This window comes from Dromiciops gliroides, chromosome 6, assembly GCF_019393635.1.
Source record: "Dromiciops gliroides isolate mDroGli1 chromosome 6, mDroGli1.pri, whole genome shotgun sequence".
Taxonomy (NCBI): Eukaryota; Metazoa; Chordata; class Mammalia; order Microbiotheria; family Microbiotheriidae; genus Dromiciops; species Dromiciops gliroides.
In genome coordinates, this window is record NC_057866.1 from 23,629,767 (window position 1) to 23,649,672 (window position 19,906).

Here is a 19,906-nt window from a genome sequence, read left to right on the forward strand (position 1 = left end):
AAAATTTCACAATTGATTTGGGATTATCATTGTTACATTTCTATCATGTTTCAAGAGTGCAGAATTTTGGGTGAAGAACTGGGTTTGACTCTTAGCTCTAACACTTATTACCAGCACAACCATGGGTCACTTACCCTCTTTGGGCACCTATTTCCTCATCTGTAAAAGGGAAGGTATTGGATGAGGTGATTTACAAAGATCTTTTTTAGCCCCAATAGATGGGATCTACTGGAATAGGATCATATAATTCTCTGATCATAATTGTTAATTTGTGTTCTTATATGTACCTAATTTTCAATAGCTAAACTTCTTTCTGCAAGAAGGGAATATGAGGGGGGCAGCTAGATGGAGCAGTGGTTAAAGCGCTGGCCCTGGATTCAGGAGGACCTGAGTTCAAATCCAGCCTCAGACACTTAACACTCACTAGCTGTGTGACCCTGGGCAAGGCACTTAACCCCCATTGCCCCGCAAAAAAAAAAAAAGAAGGGAATATGAGACTTAGGAAAGAATTTATTGGGTTAACCAGGAAATTTGACTTTCACAAACTATTCAGAGAATTTTGTTTTCAAATGTGTTGTAAAATCCTATGGATTTCTTTACATTGATGCTACATATTTCTGCTGAAATTATTGCTAGCTTTTATCAACTTACACTTTTAGCATGCCTCACTAGATAAAGTAAGTGAAAGTACAAAGCAGCTTATTCAAGTTCCAGACTGTAAGGTGATTTTATAATAGTCCAGGACAAGACACATCTAATTTCCTGCAGTTGTTGTTATTTTTGTCTAAACTTAAAACAAGAATAGGAAGGGGGGGGCGGTGCAGTCAGGTGGTGCAGTGGATAAAACACCAGCCCTGGATTCAGGAGGACCTGAGTTCAAATTTGACCTCTGACACTTGACACTAGCTGTATGACTCTGGGCAAATCACTTAACCTTCATTGCTCCACCCCCCCACCCCCCAAAAAAGAAGAAGAATAGGAATGGGATGAACGATTGATTGTTCACCAAATTCTAAAATACCACAACTAGGGGCACCTCTTGAAGTTTAAAAGAAATAAAATATTTAATAAAAAAAAAGGGGGGGGTGGCTAGGTGGCTCAGTGGATAAAGCACTGGCCCTGGAGTCAGGAGTACCTGAGTTCAAATCCGGCCTCAGACACTTGACACTTACTAGCTGTGTGACCCTGGGCAAGTCACTTAACCCCCACTGCCCCACAAAAAAAAAAAAGTATTTTACATAGAAAAATGTATTCTTAAAGAACCTGGTATTCTCAGACTACAGCGTGAGTTTGGGAAAGGTTTAGATAAATTCTTGTTTAGTAGATCATTAGTGAGTGAATGAAAAATCATTTATTAAGCACTTATGTCCTTTGCTAGAGATACAAATAGAAAAATGTAGGCAGCCTTTGCTCTTAAGGAGTTCATGGTCTTATTTAGGAAAACAGAAAATTAAAAGAAAGTTCAAATATAGAGTATATTGAAAGACAGGGGTTGGGAGACTGACATGGGGTCCTTAGGTAACATAAAATCAAATGAAAATTCTGGGACACTGCAGGGCATACATAGGAGGACAAATAGCCAGGCTTAGTAGTCCTCCTTGTCCTTCAAAGGAATAAATTTGTTGACCCCCATTAAAGGGGTAGAAGTATAAACTGTGACCACGAGTAGGATTTTTTTTGGTTCTAAACTAAGTGAGCCCATTGAACATCAAATTTATAGCCTCACTTGGCACCAACTAAGCCCCTGCAAAGAAAGTTCTCTGTGCTCAGTTTTCCTACAATAAACAAAAGAAGATGAGTGTTTAGCCCTATAATCACCACTTGAGTATTCTTTGTTCTTTCCTTGAAGGTAGCAACTTTCTCAATTTTTTTTTCTTTATAGTTCTAAGTCTAGCACAGTGCCTTGGGCATGCTGTTTAATTTCAAAATAGTTTGCAAAATAAGTATCTTAACTGTCTTGATCCCTCTTCTCTCTCTACACTCTTTTGGTGACATCTTTAGTTCCTATGGATTGCATTATCTTTATACAAATGACTTTAGGTCTATATAGCTAGCCCTAGTCTCTCCTGAGTTTCAAGCTTGTAATGCTGTCTGCCTTTTGGTCAGATTAAACTAGATGTCCCATAGGATCTCAGAATTGAACCTGTCTAAAATAGTACTCATTATCTTTCCTCCAAAATCCAACCCTCTTCCAAACTTTTTTTTTCTGTCAATGGGACACCACTGTCCTTCCAGACACCTAGCTTTGCAACCTTGGAGTCATATTTGAGACCTCATTCACCCTCACCCCTTTGGATCCCAAAGACTTAGCAGAGTAGTGATGTCCACTGAATCTAGAAAGATAGGTTAGGGACAGGTTGTTGAGGTTGTGTTAAAATCTAAACACAGGACTTTATATTAATCCTAGAGGCAATAGGGAACCACTGAAGTTGTTGACATGGTCAGGGCTTTACTCAAGACAATCACTTTGGCAGCTATGTATGTGGAAGAAAGATTGGAATTAGGAAAGATTTGTGGCAGGGAGATCATTGAAGAGGCATTTGGGTTAATGTAGGCAGAGGTAATAAGGGTAATAAGAGGTAATAAAAGTGGTGCCTGTGGAAGTAGAGAGAATGGGTTGGATATAAGACCTGTTGTAGAAGTAGAGGATCCACATTATATTCTTCACTTCCCTGCAGGCACTCACCAGGCCAGTCAAACTGGCCTCATTGCTCTTCACATATAAGATCCATGCCTTTGACCAGGCTGCCCCTGTTCTTAGCACAAACTCTTCCCCTTCTGTGCCACTTAGAATCAATCCCTGGCCCCCTTCAAAGCTCTGGTCAGATGCCACATGCTTCCTGGTCCTGCTCTCCACTCTCCCAGATATTAGTAGTGCCTTTTGCCTGAAATTGCCTTGTATTTTTCCTTTAAATATGTTTTATATTTAAAATGGATAGAATTGGGGGCAGCTAGGTGGCACAGTGAATAAAGCACTGGCCTTGGATTCAGGAGGACCTGAGTTCAAATTCAGCCTCAGACAGTTGACACTTACTAGCTATGTGACCCTGGGCAAGTCACTTAACCTTCATTGCCCCACAAACAAAAAACAAACAAACAAAAATAGATAGAATTTAAGCTCTTTGAAGTCTAGAATGGTTTTCAAAATCTTTGTATCCCCAAGAACAAGTGCTTAATAAATGCTAGTTGATTTACAAGTTACTTATATGGAAAACCGATTACAGAAATTATGTCAATTAAAATTGTTAGATTTTGGCTGGTTGTACATTAACCTATAATCGGATGGTTCGTGGGGCCTATCAATAAATGTTTATTAAGTGTCTGCTTTGTGCCTGGCACTGTGCTAGGCCCCAGAGGTACGAAAACAAAAGCAAAAACAGTCTCGTCCTTAAGGAGCTGACAGACTATGGGAATAGGGATGGGACATGTACATATTCTATATGTAGATATATACAAAATAGATGGGACATGATTTTGAGTGGAAGGCATTAGTTGCATCAGGAAGCCTGTATTTGATCACTTTGACTGAGTTCATGAACATGAAGTTGGACAGACTTTGAGAGATAATGGGGGATAGAAGGACCTGGTGTGCCATGGTCTGTGGGATCACAGTCTAAAATGACTGAACAACAATGATGCTGAGTTCTTTTCAAAACCTTGTTGCTTGAGTTCATCAGAGATCTTAAGCTCCATTTCAGAAAGCTATAAATTATAGATCTATGTACTCTCTTATGTAATGTTTTAAAAGTATTTCTTCCTTTCACTTTAGATCTTGATATCGTGCATGTTATGCAGTACTAATAGAATGAAGTGAATATTTGACCATAAGTTATATTCATGACTCTTTGCTCATGTATGGTGCAATATTCTCATGAAGAAAAAAAAACTTTTAAGAATTTGCCTAATTGGGGCAGCTAGGTGGCGCAGTGGATAGAGCACTGGCCCTGGAGTCAGGAGTACCTGAGTTCAAATCCAGCCTCAGACACTTAACACACACTTACTAGCTATGTGACCCTGGGCAAGTCACTTAACCCCAATTGCCTCACTAAAAAAAAAAAAAAAAAAGAATTTGCCTAATTGTTGGAGTTAACAGGTGCCTATTTTTACCTAACCAGGAATTCTTCATTCTAAGGAGAAACTGGATACACAATGGGAGACGACAGTGAGTGGATGAAACTATCTGTTGATCAGAAATGTGAACACAAGGTGAGGTTCTTTTCCCCCAACACGGTCACTTTATTTTCTGTTATTTGCTTACCAGCACTTAGTGGTTTGTTAGTTTGGAAATAGTTGATACTCCTGGCATCCTTCTGTGGCAGTATTTGTTTTAAAGCCCATGTTTCAGAAACACTGATGACCTGCCCCCGCATGTTATAGAGGATTTTCTAAAAAAAAATATGTGGGTGGCCACACTGATTAATTGTAATGACCCATCTGGATGACATGCTGTCGGCCTCTTTGTAGAGAGGTGGCAAATAGTGATAGTGCAGAAGCTTTCCTGTGCTGTCTGGTGGTTAGGGGGAGTTCAAGGGGTAAAATTGTACTTTTAATATGGCTTAGTAGTGAAGTTGCAGGCATGTTATACCTACAAAATGTCATGTCGTTGAGTTCAGTAAGCATTTACTAAGGGTTTAAGAGAGATAGCAGGTGAATTGGATAGAATATATAGATCTGGAATTCAGGAAAATTGGGGTTTAAGCTCTGCTTCTGACACTTGGGCTGTGTGACCCAGCAAGTTACGTCAACATCACAATACCCCTAGCCAGCTCTTGTTGTCTGCATCAGTAGGGAGAATTTCTACACAATTGCCCATAAGGTTTTGTTGTTGTTTTTTAAGAATAAATAAAACAATTTATTTTGTGATTATGTGTAAGGCCTTGTTGTAGGGGCTGAGTAGGCAAATAAAAAATGAGACAGTCCCTACCTTCTGAGAACTTAATGCTGATGGAGGAGACTTTACTCAGAGGAGGAACCAGAGAAGGTAGTTTTGGTCTGGATTAGGGTCTTCAAAATATGACATGCAGATTTGGCCAAGCAGCCCACCCTGATGGGATGGGTGTGGCAATTCCTTTTCTCACCCAAAAGCAATCCTTGGTATTGATTGGATTGAAAGTAGGTGGGTAGTTGGCAACTGGAGGAAAAATTACAAGGTGCTGTGGGGAGATGTCTAGAAAATGGAGAAACAAGCCCACCTCACAGCCCTGTGGGATACCCACTATAAATAGAGTGCCTGGTAGGGACTTCAATAACAATTTGACTATTGTAAAGCAAAATAACCTTTATATCTGTATTCACCATTCAGCTCAAGAAAATTCCAGCTTTACTCTTAATTTACATAAAACACGACCTCCAGTTAAACATTACAAGAATATTACTAAACGTTACTAAAAACTTGCCTGTCTATGGTTTCCTCAGATTACATTTAATTTGTATCTAAGACACTGAGAGACAATATAAAGTTTACTCTTTTTCTTTGATTATTATTTTTACAAGTACTTTCTGGTTACTCCATTCTTTTACCCTACCTACCTCTAATTTCTTTCTACTTATAAATATTTATTGAATAAAGGGGCAAAAATGATAGGACTTAGGAAGTTTTTTACTTTGATTTAAAATTTGGGAGAACTAATTTTCTCCCTCTAGCCTCTATAGCATTATTCTGCTTACCTTTATGAGGCTTCTTTCAAAGTTGATCAGTCTGGTTACTGATAATCTTACAGAATCACACACTTAACTTTTTAATAGAGGCCATTTTAGTCCAGCCCATGCCTGAAAAAGATTTCAGGCAAGTGGGCACCTCACCTTTTTGGGGAGCCCTCTGGAGAGGGAGCACTCATTATCATTACTTCCTATTGATTAGCATGAATTGTTAGGAAGTTTTTCCTTACAGTCATTAATGCATGCCAATTAGTGCTAATATTTTACCTTGCTTCACTGTTGAGAAAAAACCATTTTTTACATTTAGATTTGTGGATGATAAATCAATCCACAATTTTATATATCTGAAATAAAATTGAGGGGGAGAGGGACAGGTAGCTCCAGTTAATCCAGAGCAGAAAACATTAAACTGGAAAATTTAGTTAACTAAGACCAGACACCCTGTTTGCCATGCTGGATAATTGAGGTATTATTATATTTGGCAAGGCCTGCTCCAATATGACCTATATCCTTTTGATTTTAAGTTTTGTATAAAGCTTAGCATACAATAAATTTTAAATTGAAGCAAGTTAAATTTAGCTTAGACATAAGGTAAAACCTCCTAAAAATTATAAAGATTACTGCTTATTGTGAGGGGTGGTGAACTCTTTTTCTTTGAAGGGCTTGAAGGACAGACTGGAAAGCCATTCTGGGTTTTTGGTCCACTCCAGAATGTTGCAGGGAGCAATGAACCTAAGGAACTAGCAATCGAATTCTGGATCTGCTCCCTGCTCTCTGTGTGACCTAGAGTAAGCCACTTATCCCCACTCACTGCCTCAGTGTCCTCAGCTGTACAATGAGATGATCCCTGAGATCCTTCTCAAAATCCTGGGATCCTATGAATTCTTATGGCAGGGAAGAAATGAGACACAAAAGTCATTTGAAGACCTTTGCTACTGTAGTGTAGGTGTTGGAGATTATTATTCCAGTTTTATTCACCTGATTTTAAAAAATTCTGTCATCTAACTCTGTCCTCTCCGTATTTATTATGTATGGCTCAGTTGAAAAATGGAAATGTTCACTATAATGGAGCATGCATTACAGGTCTGGGGAATCATGGGAAGCGAATTTGTACTGTTCCTTATGTTGGTGTAACAGCATGTGACTTGTTATTCTAAGGCGTAAGAAGTAGCAGAGTGTAGTGGTCAGAGCCAGAAAGACCTTGGTTTGAGGAGGGAGGAGAGATTGAGAGAGAGAAAGACAGACAGACACACACACAGTTGCAGAGAAGGTGCTGACCAGCATCAACAGAGACACTGTGCTTACCTGAGAGTTCTCTGTACCAGTGAATTCACAAGTCTGCTCCCTGTCCTATCTGAGGCAGTGAGTTGAGTTTTTTCTTCTTAAAAGAGAATTTCTTTTTCTTTCAGCATAATACCTTTAACTAGCTTATTTTATTGGAAAGAATAATATATACCTTTTTTTGTTGTTTTTGTGGGGCAATGAGGGTTAAGTGACTTGTCCAGGGTCACACAGCTAGTAAGTGTCAAGTGTCTGAGACCAGATTTGAACTCGGGTCCTCCCGAATCCAGGGCCGGTGCTTTATCCACTGTGCCACCTAGCTGCCTCCCAAATAATATATACATTTTAAAGCTATTTCTCTCATTTTGAGATAAAATGATAATCTGTAATTGCTTCTCTCTTCAAAAAAAAGTCTTACTGTCAAGGGAGCAAACCTAATTCTTTCCCCTGCCCATCTAAATTTAGGGGCAGGAAATCTGTTCTTTTTTCCCCCATCCTGTGTTCTCCAGAGCCCCTAGCAGAGTACCTTGCACATAATAATGGTTCAGTAAAACAGCTGTTGACTGAGTGACAAATCACTGGTAGCTCCCTAAATGAGCTTGAAACTTATTGGCTACAATCAGCAAATTTCTGATTAAAAATTGAAATGTGTGATGAAATGAACTTGCTTGGCAGTTATACAGAAAGGTTTTTAAAACAACCTTTTACATTAGGCAGCCTTAGCAACATGCTTTCTTAGCTCTTACCACTTGAATATCATCAGGAGAAAAAGCAATAAGAGGCATGTAAGCGTGGGGTCATCATGCGTTTCAGTCATCATGGCCAGTAATTGAGATTGTTTCAAGTTTGTTTTTGCTTTGTTACATCAGTAGCAACAAATAGTTTGGAAGAACTTTTACAAATTACTTAGTATTCTCTCTTTTATACCTCAGTCTGAATTAATTACATTCCCTTTTTGCATCAAAATAGAATATAATGTAATCACATTTTATTTCACAAAAACAATTTACAATAAGCAGGGAAAAGATTAAATAAAGTTACTTAAAATGTGTATATCTGCAAATAAAATTTATTTTTTAGCTGTGGAAAGCAAGGTTAAGTGGCTATGAAGAGGCCCTGAAGATTTTCCAGAAAATAAAGGATGAAAAGAGTCCCGAATGGTCCAAATACTTAGGATTGATCAAAAAATTTGTGACCGATTCCAATGCGGTGGTTCAACTCAAGGGATTAGAAGCTGCACTTGTCTATGTCGAAAATGCTCATGTGGCTGGAAAGTAAGTCGTTTCTTTCTATTTGTTCTGGGTCTGCATGACTTCTTTTTATTCAGGATGTCCCAAAGATCTCAGGGCAGTTTTAAGTTAATAAACCTGCCCTGAGACCTTTAGGACACCTTATATGTTGTCCTTGGTTATTAACATTTTAGAATATTTTACTGGAATTGTCAATTTCTTGAAATTAAAAATACTGGAGTGATTCTAGGGGAGGGGGGGAGGGAGGGAGAAAAATCTGAAATTGTAAAGCTTGTATAAACAAAAGTTGAGAACTATCTTTACATGTAACGGAAAAAATAAAATACCTTATACATTAAAAAAAATAATAATAGTCAAAATTACTTATTTGTTCAGTCATAATTAAAACAATGTCACTGTTATTGTAAAAAAAAATACTGGAGTGATTGACAGTAATTATACATGGTTTGATAGATAAAAAAATCTAGGCTAGGTTTTTTTCAAAGTCCCTATGTTGTCATATGGTTCACAAATAGAAAATATACTTGGAGTGAAAAAGAAAACATGACAAGATTTGGGGCTCATTTGAATTAATTCTGAAAAACCTCTTTTTGGGGGGGGGCATCTTTCTTGAAGCCTTTCTTCTGTAAAGTAAAATGAATCTTTGTTTTTAACTGTGTGTTTTAGGACCACAGGAGAAGTTGTGTCAGGGGTCGTAAGTAAAGTGTTCAACCAGCCAAAAGCCAAAGCAAAGGAGCTCGGCACAGAGATCTGTTTGATGTACATAGAGATTGAAAAGGGGGAGGCCGTGCAAGAAGAGCTTCTGAAGGGCTTGGACAGTAAGAACCCCAAAATCCCAGTCGCCTGTATAGAGACGCTGAGGAAAGCCCTCAGGTGAGCTGAGGACCATCAGCAGGGAGGGCCTTTGGGAGACCGTACAACCCCTGTGAGTGTGATCTGTGATGAGGGCCAAGCTCTGGTTAAAGTCAGTCTGTCATCAAGCCTTCCACAGAAATGGGAGCCACTGGGAGCCAGCATGGAACCAAGAAGGCTGCTGTCACTCAGTGTTAGGGTTCTTCAGAGAGCTCGTTTGTCTCACTATCTTGACTAAGTCCCTTCCTGATTAAAATAGACCAGTTTATGACTGACCTCCGTTTAATAATTTACTTTATTTTTGTGTGTGGGAAGAGATTCCCTTGCTTAAAGAAAGCACCTAAACCATTTCTCCCACTTCTATACTGTCAGCTATTGTAGGTTTTGGAGGGTTGGTGTGTTATTGAAAAGCTGATTGAGCTGAGATGTCAGTCTTTTCCTCTTAGGGTGAAGCCCTTTTGCTAAAGCAGTAATTTATTTGGTGCCATCCTAAAACAAATGCTGTGTGTCGGTGGTGTCGTACTCAGCTAGAGGGCAGCAAATTGACTTAGAAGACCACAAATCTAACATTTTAATCTTATTTGGGCCACACTGGGGCTTGGGCTGCCTGAGTTTGGAGCATGGGACTGCAAAACAGGAAGTCACTTAGGCTGTGGTGCAATAGGTTATTTTAGCCCCAGAATTTCTTCTGGCTTTAAATGAACTCCTCTGTGAATGGTGTCTTTTTTGGGGAACAAGCAGCTGTATGTACTATGGAAATCTAAATTTAGACAGATCACTGGTTTGTTCTCCTTTGGCAGGTCCTCTGATCTGAAACCATGTCCCCAGTAGTTCCCACATCAGAGTAGTTTTAGTGAAATGGTGTGTGGAGGGCATATTAGCACCACAGGGATCATCTTTCTTTGTGATCTGGCAAATACCCTTCATCTTTCCAAAAAGTTACTGTTGTGTGAGTTTGTGCTATGTGAAAGTAGCTAAACTCGGACTCTATAATGCCCTAGCCAAATTACTGACTGTTTAAGTGACTTGTCAAACTTTCTTAACAACCTCACTGGCTAGATTTCATATCGTATCAGAGTATAGTAGATATTTCCCTTGTAACATTCTTTACTGTGGGACTTAGGTTGCCCTTGGAAAGGATCATTAGGAAATCCCTAGCTACCATCTCCAGATGTTGGGAAGAGAACTGACTGGCTATTTGGTCTCTGTTCATGCCAGTAGAATTATTATGATGTGTGTGTATGTATATGTACATATATATGTTGGTATGTATGTATGATATAGTGTGATCTTCTAAATTTAGCATCCTTGGAGTTTTAAGTACTATAAATCACTGACTTCTAATTTTTGTCTATATTTACCATAAATAGTGTTTAAGGTGAAAACATGATTAATTTTATTTTTAAATTAGTTTTAAACTTTTTTTTTTTTAGGCAATGGGGGTTAAGTGACTTGCCCACAGTCACACAGCTAGTAAGTATCAAGTGTCTGAGGCCGGATTTGAACTCAGGTACTCCTGAATCCAGGGCCGGTGCTTTAACCACTGCGCCATCTAGCTGCCCCCAGTTTTAAACTTTTTAAACAATGTCTGGCACCTAGCTCTTGTTGTTCTTAACCACTGTGACTTCTGACTAAGCAGCCTATCAATAAGTCCAGTGTCTCTTCCCTACCTATGGGAGACCTCTGGCCTACCACACATTACAATGGTGTCAGGGTGAGGGGGGCCAATTAGAGGCAGAGGGTCTCAATTCCTGTTCTTAGTCCAGGAGTGGTGCTGGAATCTTCTCATTCTTCTGTGACTCCTGTTGAATGGTGAAGCAGTGATGTGTTGTTCTTGATGTTCCCAAGATCTAGGGCTTTCCCAATTTAGTCTCTCCTCCTCCAAAGTGACTTAAAACCCAGTTAGAGTTCAAATCCGTCCTCAGACACTTGACACTTACTAGCTGTGTTACCCTGGGCAAGTCACTTAACCCTCATTGCCTCTCAAAAAAAAAACCAAAACAAAGCAAAAAAACAGGCCCAAGAATCAAACCTTATCTCTTGAGTATCCTAGATTTTGAAGGGCCCATCTCTCCAGGGATATGGTAGACAGTGCTATTATTCTGTTCTAGCCCACTGCTTGAGACTGGTTACAGAAATGTCTCCACTCTTATTCCTTGAACTAGGTCCCCATATTTTTATGTAACCAGTGCCTTCATAGGCACAGGAACCTGCCTTTTTTCTGTAGTGATTCTGGAGTCTTGCCTAAGTAACAAAGCAAGTCTTCTATTTGGGCCCCAAAGGAAAATGTTGTGGCTTGAAACCTCCTGCTACCTAGGTCCTGGGATGTGCTAAAAGAAACCATATTTTATATCCTAGATGACTATGGTCTAAACAGTTATTTCTGTGGTTTTAATATTCAAATTCCATGTCATGATTAGACAGACAGCCTTACGGCTTCTCCATAGTTAGTGCCATAGTTTTTAAGCAGGGATCCCTGAATATTTGTGTTAGATTTTTTTTTTTTAATTTAAAAAGTGGGGGCAGCTAGGTGGCACAGTGGATAAAGCACCGGCCCTGGATTCAGGAGTACCTGAGTTCAAATCTGGCCTCAGACACTTAACACTTACTAGCTGTGTGACCCTGGGCAAGTCACTTAACCCCAATTGCCTTACCCAAAAACAAAAACAAAAAAAAATGATTTTATGTTTTTCCTATCAAGGCAGAACAGAACACAAAACAGCACACTATTTTTGAGAATGCTGAATAATTGTAGTTAAAGTTCCTTGATGTCTAATATGCAAATTTGCTTAGATGAATAGTGTTCTGTCTTCTCCAGTGCCTTGCCCTCTTCATCTTGCAAATGCCCTGCCAAGCTCTACCTCTGCATTAACTCCATCTTCTACTCTTCCTCCTGTGGAGAGAGCTTCACGACCATTCTAACTGACCGTACCATCAATTCGTACCATCTCCGCTGGGCCCTGTCTGTCAAGACACCTCTTTCATTCCTTTCTAATTCATTCTCTATCCTATTCCCTCCAGAGGCTCTTTCAGACCTTCTCTTCTTTCCTCAAGGCTTACACCCTGGTTTCCCCTCTCAACAAAGGATTTTGCTTCATACTTAACTGAAAAGATAAAGGCCATTCTTCTTTAGCCTCCTCTTTTCTCCTACTACACATTTCATAACCCATTAACACCAAGCCTTATACTCTCCTTCATTACTTTATGATTGTTAGTATTAGTATTTATTCTATATTCTCTACCTTTGCCCTGGCCACTCCCAGCCCTTCTGCTTACACCCTTGACACTGACCCTTCCCATCTTTTTAAGTGAATTGCCCTCATGATCACCCTCTGGATCTCTGTTCTCTTCAGTCTCTCCCTATGTGCTAATTTCCTTTCTGCTACCTTCAGACATGCCCAGGTCTTACCTAAACTTTAAACATTTTTAAAAAGGGGCAAAAAAAGGTAAAAATTCTTCACTTGGCTTTACACCCCCCCCCCCCAACCTATATCATCCTGTATTCTCCTTTTAAGAAAAACGTGCTGGGGCAGCTAGATGGCGCAGTGGATAGAGCACCAGCCCTGAATTCAGGAGTACCTGAGTTCAAATCTGGCCTCAGACACTTAATACTTACTAGCTGTGTGACCTTGGGCAAGTCACTTAACCCCAATTGCCTCATCCAAAAAAAAAAAGAAAGAAAAACATGCTTCTGTTTTCTTTCATTTCACATGTTTGATTTTGATGCTATTTCAATATAATTGATTTCCTTTGTAATCCTATATATTTTATGCCTTTAAAAACACAAAGAGACCATAAATTTCATCAGACTATCCAAGGGGGTCTCTGACACAAAAAAGTTAAGAAACCCTTAGCTGGTAGATCCCATCCTTTTCCTAATCATGTTATTTTGAGTAGTTATTGCTAGAAGCAATTGGTGGGACACTCACAGTATCAACAGTAACATTTTGAGGATTTTCTGATTATTGGGGAGAGGGGGTTGTGAAGTACTGGTATGAAATAAACAGTCTTGGAGCCTCAAAGACCTTCTAGTTCACTTCACTCCTATTACAAATGAGGAAACTGTGTCCCTAGGAGTTAGTGAGCTGTGGAGGTAAGATTGAACCCTCGTCCTGTGACTCACAGGCCTTCATTCCATCCCTCACTGAGTTCCTGGCTCTTGTGTTTAGGGCACTCTCCTAGTATTCTTCTCTAACACTGATTCTGCTAGGCCAAATCAGCTCTTTACAAAAACATCATAAGCAACTGAAGAAGCTACAAACAAGCTGTTGGAAAGTTAATAATATAATGATTCTTTAAAAAATTAAATAGAGCATCCTTGGGAGTATGTGTTTGTGTGTCCTTCCTCATCCCCCAGAAATTGCATTGAAATGAATTGGTTAGAAGGCTTGATTCGCTAAACCAGAAGATTTACATACTTATAGAACTATACAGTGATTGTTACAAAAACATCTTGCCCTTCTCCCAGACATGTAAATTAGTTGTAATATTCCTCGCCTCACCAAGCCTCAAAGCCTCAGTGAGTTTGTTTTTGTTTTTAGAATGTGTGTTTCCAATGCATTGGTCTTCATAAAATTCAAAAAAATCAGTAGCCAAGATGATCAGGTTTACTAAGTGAAACCTGAAAAGTTGCTGATCTATATTAGCTTCTTTGTGGTGGTGGTAGTTAACAGGGGGAGGGAAGAGTGTTTGAGACCAAAGGCAATAGAGAATGATATCCGTGAAAGATGTGCTTCTGGATGTCTGTAAAGATGGTTTTGGGTACCTGTTTTCTTCTGTCTTCCAAGTCTTTCAGGGTCATGGTTACTTAAATGTGTGTATGAAGTGTTTATGGGCCAAATTCTAGTAATACAAAAACAGAAGTGAAACAACTCCTACTCTCAAGGAGTTTGCATACAAGAACCGTGTGCCTTTATAGTATGTACAGAAAAAATGTGAAGCATTTGGGGAAAGAGAACGATAGGAATGTGTGTAGATGGATAAAAGTTTGAACTGATAACAAACATCTCTGTGTTTTCCAACCTTTTACTTCTAGTGAATTTGGTTCCAAAATTATCTTACTTAAGCCAATTATCAAAGTGTTGCCAAAACTCTTTGAATCACGAGAGAAGGCCATTCGAGATGAGGCCAAATTAATTGCTGTGGAGATTTACAGATGGATTCGGGATGCTCTGAAAGCTCCACTACAAAATATAAACTCTGTCCAGGTGAGGCCCCACGGCATAGAATAGGGATCCTCCAGTACAGAAGAGAGGGCTTTGTCGTAAACATGTGTCTCCAAAATCCATTCTCACATTCCTTTGTCTTTGCGATGTCCTCAGAGCATCAGTAATTCTTTTCCTCTCCCTGTCAGTTTACTACCACTCCCGTAACTAATGGGATAGAACGTCCTTATATCCCTATTGCTGAAGGACAGGCCCTTAAATGTATCATGTTAGGCTTTTATTGTGTGGAGTTACTTTCGAAGTACATAATTGGACTCCTAAGTGATGCTTTGAAATAACAGGGTCGCTGTAAGGCTATCTTGTTTTCATTTTTTATAACCACACCAAATTAGGAAGGACATTCCCCCCTCTTTTTCAAGGGTTCGTAATAAACACAGTGAACATTGAAAGTTGAGGCTCTTTGTGGGCAGCAATCAGTGCCCTGTAACACACTGGATGGACTTTAGATTCTCTTTTCACTTTTTTGGGTCTATATGGAATAAATGGGTTGAGAATATATTGTCTGATGGTTAAATTGCCTAGTGCTGATGAAGATTCGGAAATAAGTTCTAAAACAACTTACGGTTTTGCAGTTGAAGGAACTAGAAGAAGAATGGGTCAAACTGCCCACAGGGGCTCCTAAACCGACTCGGTTCCTACGATCCCAGCAAGAGTTAGAAGCAAAGTTGGAACAACAGCAGTCTGCTGGAGGAGATGCCGAGGGAGGTAAGCTCTGAACTCTGAGACTTGTATGAACGGTCTACTTAAATCCCCATTCCGGCTATGGTCTCTGTCCTCATCTCTGCCTACTGGCACCCCTGGCTTCCTTGAAGACCCAACTAAACTCCCACCTTCTTAATTCTAGTGTCTTCCCTCATTTGTTCATCCTGTAGATAGCTTGTTTGTACATCTGTCTTTGCTTCTCTCCCTCATTAGATTGTGAGCTCCTTGAGGACTTTATTGTTGTCGGGTCACTTTTCAGTTGTCTCTGACTCTTTGTGACCCCATTTGGGGTTTTTCTTGGCAAAGATCGTGGAGTGGTTTGCTATTTCCTAGTGTAGCTCAGTTTACAGATGAGTAAACTGAGGCAAATGATGTTAAGTGACTTGCCTAGAGTCACACAGCTAGTGTCAGATTTGAACTCAGGAAGATGAGTCTTCCTGACTCCACAGTCATTACTCTATCCACTGCATCATCTGACTGAAATGACTAAACAACATCTTCCTTGAGGACAGGAAGGAACTCAGCTTTTTTGCCTTTTTTTTTGTATCTTCAGTGCTTAGAGTGCCTGGCACATAGTAGGAGCTTAATAAATGCTTATTGCGTGACTGGCCTGCCTTTTCCCTCTTTTCTCTACCTACTGAAAGTCTCCCTAACCTTTAAAACCAATTCAGAGGGGCAGCTAGATGGCGCAGTGGATAGAGCACCGGCCCTGGAGTCAGGAGTGCCTGAGTTCAAATCCAGCCTCAGACACTTAATACTTAGCTGTGTGACCCTGGGCAAGTCACTTAACCCCAATTGCCTCACTAAAAAAAAAAATCAATTCAGATGCCATCTTTAAGGGTCTTTGTTTTCTACTATCTGCTTTCATGCCCCTTTGCTTCATGTCATAATGACTCACTTAGGTGTTACAGCTGCCTGGGTTAGGGTCTTTTTACTATCACGTAAGCTTCTTCAGGGGAGAGAATGTGTCTTGTCTAGGTTTTGTCCTCTGGCACTTAGCATGGTGCTTTGTATGCAGTAGGCGTTTACTAAGTGTTACGGCCCTATACCAAAGGTAGGCACATAGTCTAAGGCTACTGTGGATCAACAAAAGACCCGATGGATGCTACATACAAGTTCATTCCTCTTTTCTGTCCCACAAGATACAGGTGAGATATAGGAAAGAATTGAATGTTAATCCATTTGCTTTCTCTTTGCAGGAGGTGATGATGGTGATGAAGGGCCACAGATAGATGCTTATGAGCTATTAGAAGCTGTGGAGATACTTTCTAAGCTTCCCAAAGACTTTTATGACAAAATTGTAAGCTACCAACAGATTTGCTCTTTTCAGATGATTTTGAAATAATCACCTGTTGAATTAAACACTTGTTAAAGTTTATTCCTTTTTTAAAAATTTATTCCTTCTTACAGTCATAGAAGAAAATGGTTAAGATGGTGTCTGTAATGTGAGAAAGTGTCCACTAAGAGTTAGTGAAAACATGGATTGCTGTGTGATTACTAATGTGCAGTCATGCTAAGGCTTTGAAAATCCATACCACATAATTCTGCAGGTGTAATAAGGGACTTATATGACAGTGATTCTTAGGGATATTCCTCAACTCTTTGTAACTTTCACTTGGTATCACTTGCTTAAATAAATAAGCAGATCAATACAATCCTGTTTGGCAGCTCAGACCACATGCTTGCTCACTGAAAAACATTTGCATACTAAAATTCCTTAGGAAAATAATTTGTGAAGGAAAAAACATCTTAACTATGGACAGGTGTCACAACTGATGATGCTTCAGTTACAGTCCTAAATACTTCCCTTCACCTGGCTCTTTGTAACCAACACGTTTGTACACTAGGACTCAGCTCTATTCGGGCAGAGAGGCTGAGCTTTCATACTTGTATATTCCGTTTAACCTCCATGTACCTCTTTAATGTGTCCCCTGCAGGAGGCTAAAAAATGGCAAGAGAGAAAAGAAGCACTGGAGGCTGTAGAAGTACTGGTGAAAAACCCCAAACTGGAAGCTGGTGATTATTCTGATTTAGTAAAGGCACTGAAAAAGGTAAATCTGGGCTATTGGAGCATTGGTATAATGTCTTCAAAATAGAGAATCTAGCATCGCTTATCTTTTAAACAGTTGCTATTTTCTCTCAAAGAATATTTCTCAACAGAAGTATGATTAGTGATTCTTCTTGAATAAGTAAAACATAAACGTTTCTCTCCTAGAATTGATTAATCCCTTAGGTTAGTTTGGGATGTTGATTTTTTTTCCCCCCAGTTAATTTGAAGCAGTGAGCCATTATCATATATATTTTCAGATCGCTGGTGTGTAATAGGCTACAGGGCAGCTTTATAAATTGTTATGAAAAGGGTTGTTCAGGTCTATAAATCTTCAGAATGGCCTATTTAGAATAGGTTCCATTTAACAGAATGGAGCTTGATAACAAGAGCAGTGCTTTTGTTTCTGATGTCAATTGGGCAAGAGGATATTGTCAATTTCAGTGAAAATTTTAGAAAGTTGTGGTTTTGAATTACTGAGGCCTACTGAGTTGAGTATGATTGTAGCTCTGTATACTTGATGACTTTCATGAAATCTGAAAATACAGCTCTGAGAGGAGAAACTTCTACCTCCGCATTCTGCATGTAGGGGGTTCTCCCCAGTGTCTTCTAAGGTTCCTTCCCACTTTAAGCTTAGGACTGGACCATGCAATGCTTATTGACTGACTGAGAGCCTGTGATTCTATGTCCTGCATTTGTGAAGTGAAATATATCATGAAAAACATTTAAAACATGTTTTCTGCAGAGTCCTGATAAGAGAATACAGCAAACTTTGTTAATAAGTGGTCTTCTTGGGGCAGCTAGGTAGTGAATAGGTAGAGCACCAGCCCTGGAGTCAGGAGGAACTGAGTTCAAATTTGGCCTCAGGCATGTGACACTTACTAGCTATGTGACCTTGGGCAAGTCACTTAACCCCCATTGCCCCACCAAAAAAACCCAAAAAAAACAAAATAAGTGATCTTCTTGGGATTTTGAATCTGAATCTATCCTCTAGCACAAATCATAGCTCTTCTTTTATAAGCCATATTGCTGCAGGAGAAAGTGCACCAGACCGGGAACCTGGAGGCCAAGGGTCCTAGTCCTGCCTCTGAGGCTAACTAGCTGTGTTCAGTTGGACTTATCACCTTATTTCTGGTTCTGTTTGCTGAGTTAGAAGATGAGGAGAGAGCACTAGGTACTTTCTGGGATCTCTTCAGTTATAATGGTGTGATTGTTTCACTCCTATTTGGACCCACAGGGGAAGAGAATCAGTTCCTTCAGGTGTTTTCTATTTCGAGTGGGAGGAGAAATAAGAGGTTCATTTAATTTCCTTTTTAAAATCACAGTACTTGATTACAATTTTGGGGGTAAGGGTGGGGAAATGGGGGTTAAGTGATTTGCCCAGGGTCACACAGCTAGTAAGTGTCAAGTGTCTGAGGTCGGATTTGAACTCAGGTCCTCCTGACTCCAGGGCCTGTGTTTTATCCACTGCATCACCTAGCTGCCCCCTTGATTCCAATTTTTTATAACTATGCTTCAGTTTCCTCACTTCCCTTATGCCAGTGAAAAGAAGGAAAGAAGGTGAGAAAGAAAACTTCAAAAAGGGAAGAAGTAAATTGAAAGAAGAAAACCTGGAGGAACAGGTTCTTCCCATCCTCCTCTTTCCATGCCGAGGACACCCTTTGTACTTGGAGCAATTTGTACTTCGCCATACAATCTGGGTTACCTTTTTTTCCCTTTGATTTTACTTCCTTTATTTGAAAAATACTTACACTTGACACTGACTAGCTGTGTGACCCTGGGCAAGTCACTTAACCCTCATTGTCCCATGCACACAAAAAAAAAAAAGAAAAGAAAAATACTTGTTGTATTCTAATAACTTCTTTCATTTGTTGAGCTCTGCTGGCATTTTCCTTTTGTTTTTTCTCTCAAAATAAACAGAAAAGAGTAGAAAGAAATTTAGAAAGGGACACAGACAAGTAAGGCAGTGTTGGAATTACCATTTTTGAATGGATATTTTCCCCATTAAAAGCAAGCTTTATGTTTTAGAAATTTTTGGTTCCATATGCAGTCCTCTTTTTCTGTACTTTTTATAGAGCAATATTTATGTTTGGTGTGTCTCAAGTTCATGGTAAAAATGGAAAATTAAAAATAATATTCAGGCATCCAATGGGTTAACAAAAGTTAAATTCACTGTTTTTAATTTTTGTAAAATTTTAAACTTTTTGTCATTGTTCCTTTTTCTAAAAAAATTCAATATCCATTTTTTTTTCTTTATTTCTTTATTTTTCATTTTCCCAACAGGATTCTCCCATTCTTCCCCCCCCCTTCCCTGATTATATGGCTTGTAGAATTTGATTGCCATTACATTAAATTCAAGATGGAGAAACTGACCAGAAGATGCTCACAAATCTACCTGCTCCTTCAAGGAGATGCTGCAGGGTCCCCCACAGGACATCAGGAAGGACCCGACAGCACCTATCCATACAGCTCAAAAGATTGTCAATATGAGATTCTTCAGGGAGAGCCCCTGTTATTTTACATTTAAGACTTGTCACCCACAGGGTGGCACTGACTGCCTCATCTCTAGCCTCTCTACCATCTTCAAAAAGGATGGAGATGGCGGGCGGCTAGGTGGCGCAGTGGATAGAGCACCGGCCTTGGAGTCAGGAGGACCTGAGTTCAAATCCGGCCTCAGACACTTGACACTGACTAGCTGTGTGACCCTGGGCAAGTCACTTAACTCCCATTGCCCTGTAAAAAACAACAAAAAAACCAAAAGGGATAGAGTTGACAATATGAAGTCAGGTTTTTATGTGTCTTTTGGCCTTTAGGAAAAAGACAAATGGAAAAAAAAAATTTGACATAAACTGTGAAGGGATCTCCAAAAATCAGCAGCTACCAAAGAGAAA

At 39.6% G+C, this 19,906-nt stretch overlaps 1 protein-coding gene across 5 annotated transcripts in view; it reads left to right on the top strand.

The window, feature by feature from the left end:
* The window catches only part of CKAP5 (cytoskeleton associated protein 5), a 99,900-nt gene that overhangs the window by 22,291 nt on the left and 57,703 nt on the right, over window positions 1–19,906 (top strand). For all 5 annotated transcript variants that reach the window (XM_043970087.1, XM_043970089.1, XM_043970090.1 and 2 more), the window contains 7 exons: window positions 4,116–4,206; window positions 8,020–8,213; window positions 8,856–9,062; window positions 14,077–14,248; window positions 14,839–14,971; window positions 16,168–16,268; window positions 16,906–17,019. In XM_043970087.1, coding sequence (XP_043826022.1) covers window positions 4,150–4,206; window positions 8,020–8,213; window positions 8,856–9,062; window positions 14,077–14,248; window positions 14,839–14,971; window positions 16,168–16,268; window positions 16,906–17,019 — 978 coding nt within the window. In that variant the 5' untranslated portion in view covers window positions 4,116–4,149. The remainder of the gene's footprint in view (window positions 1–4,115; window positions 4,207–8,019; window positions 8,214–8,855; window positions 9,063–14,076; window positions 14,249–14,838; window positions 14,972–16,167; window positions 16,269–16,905; window positions 17,020–19,906) is intronic.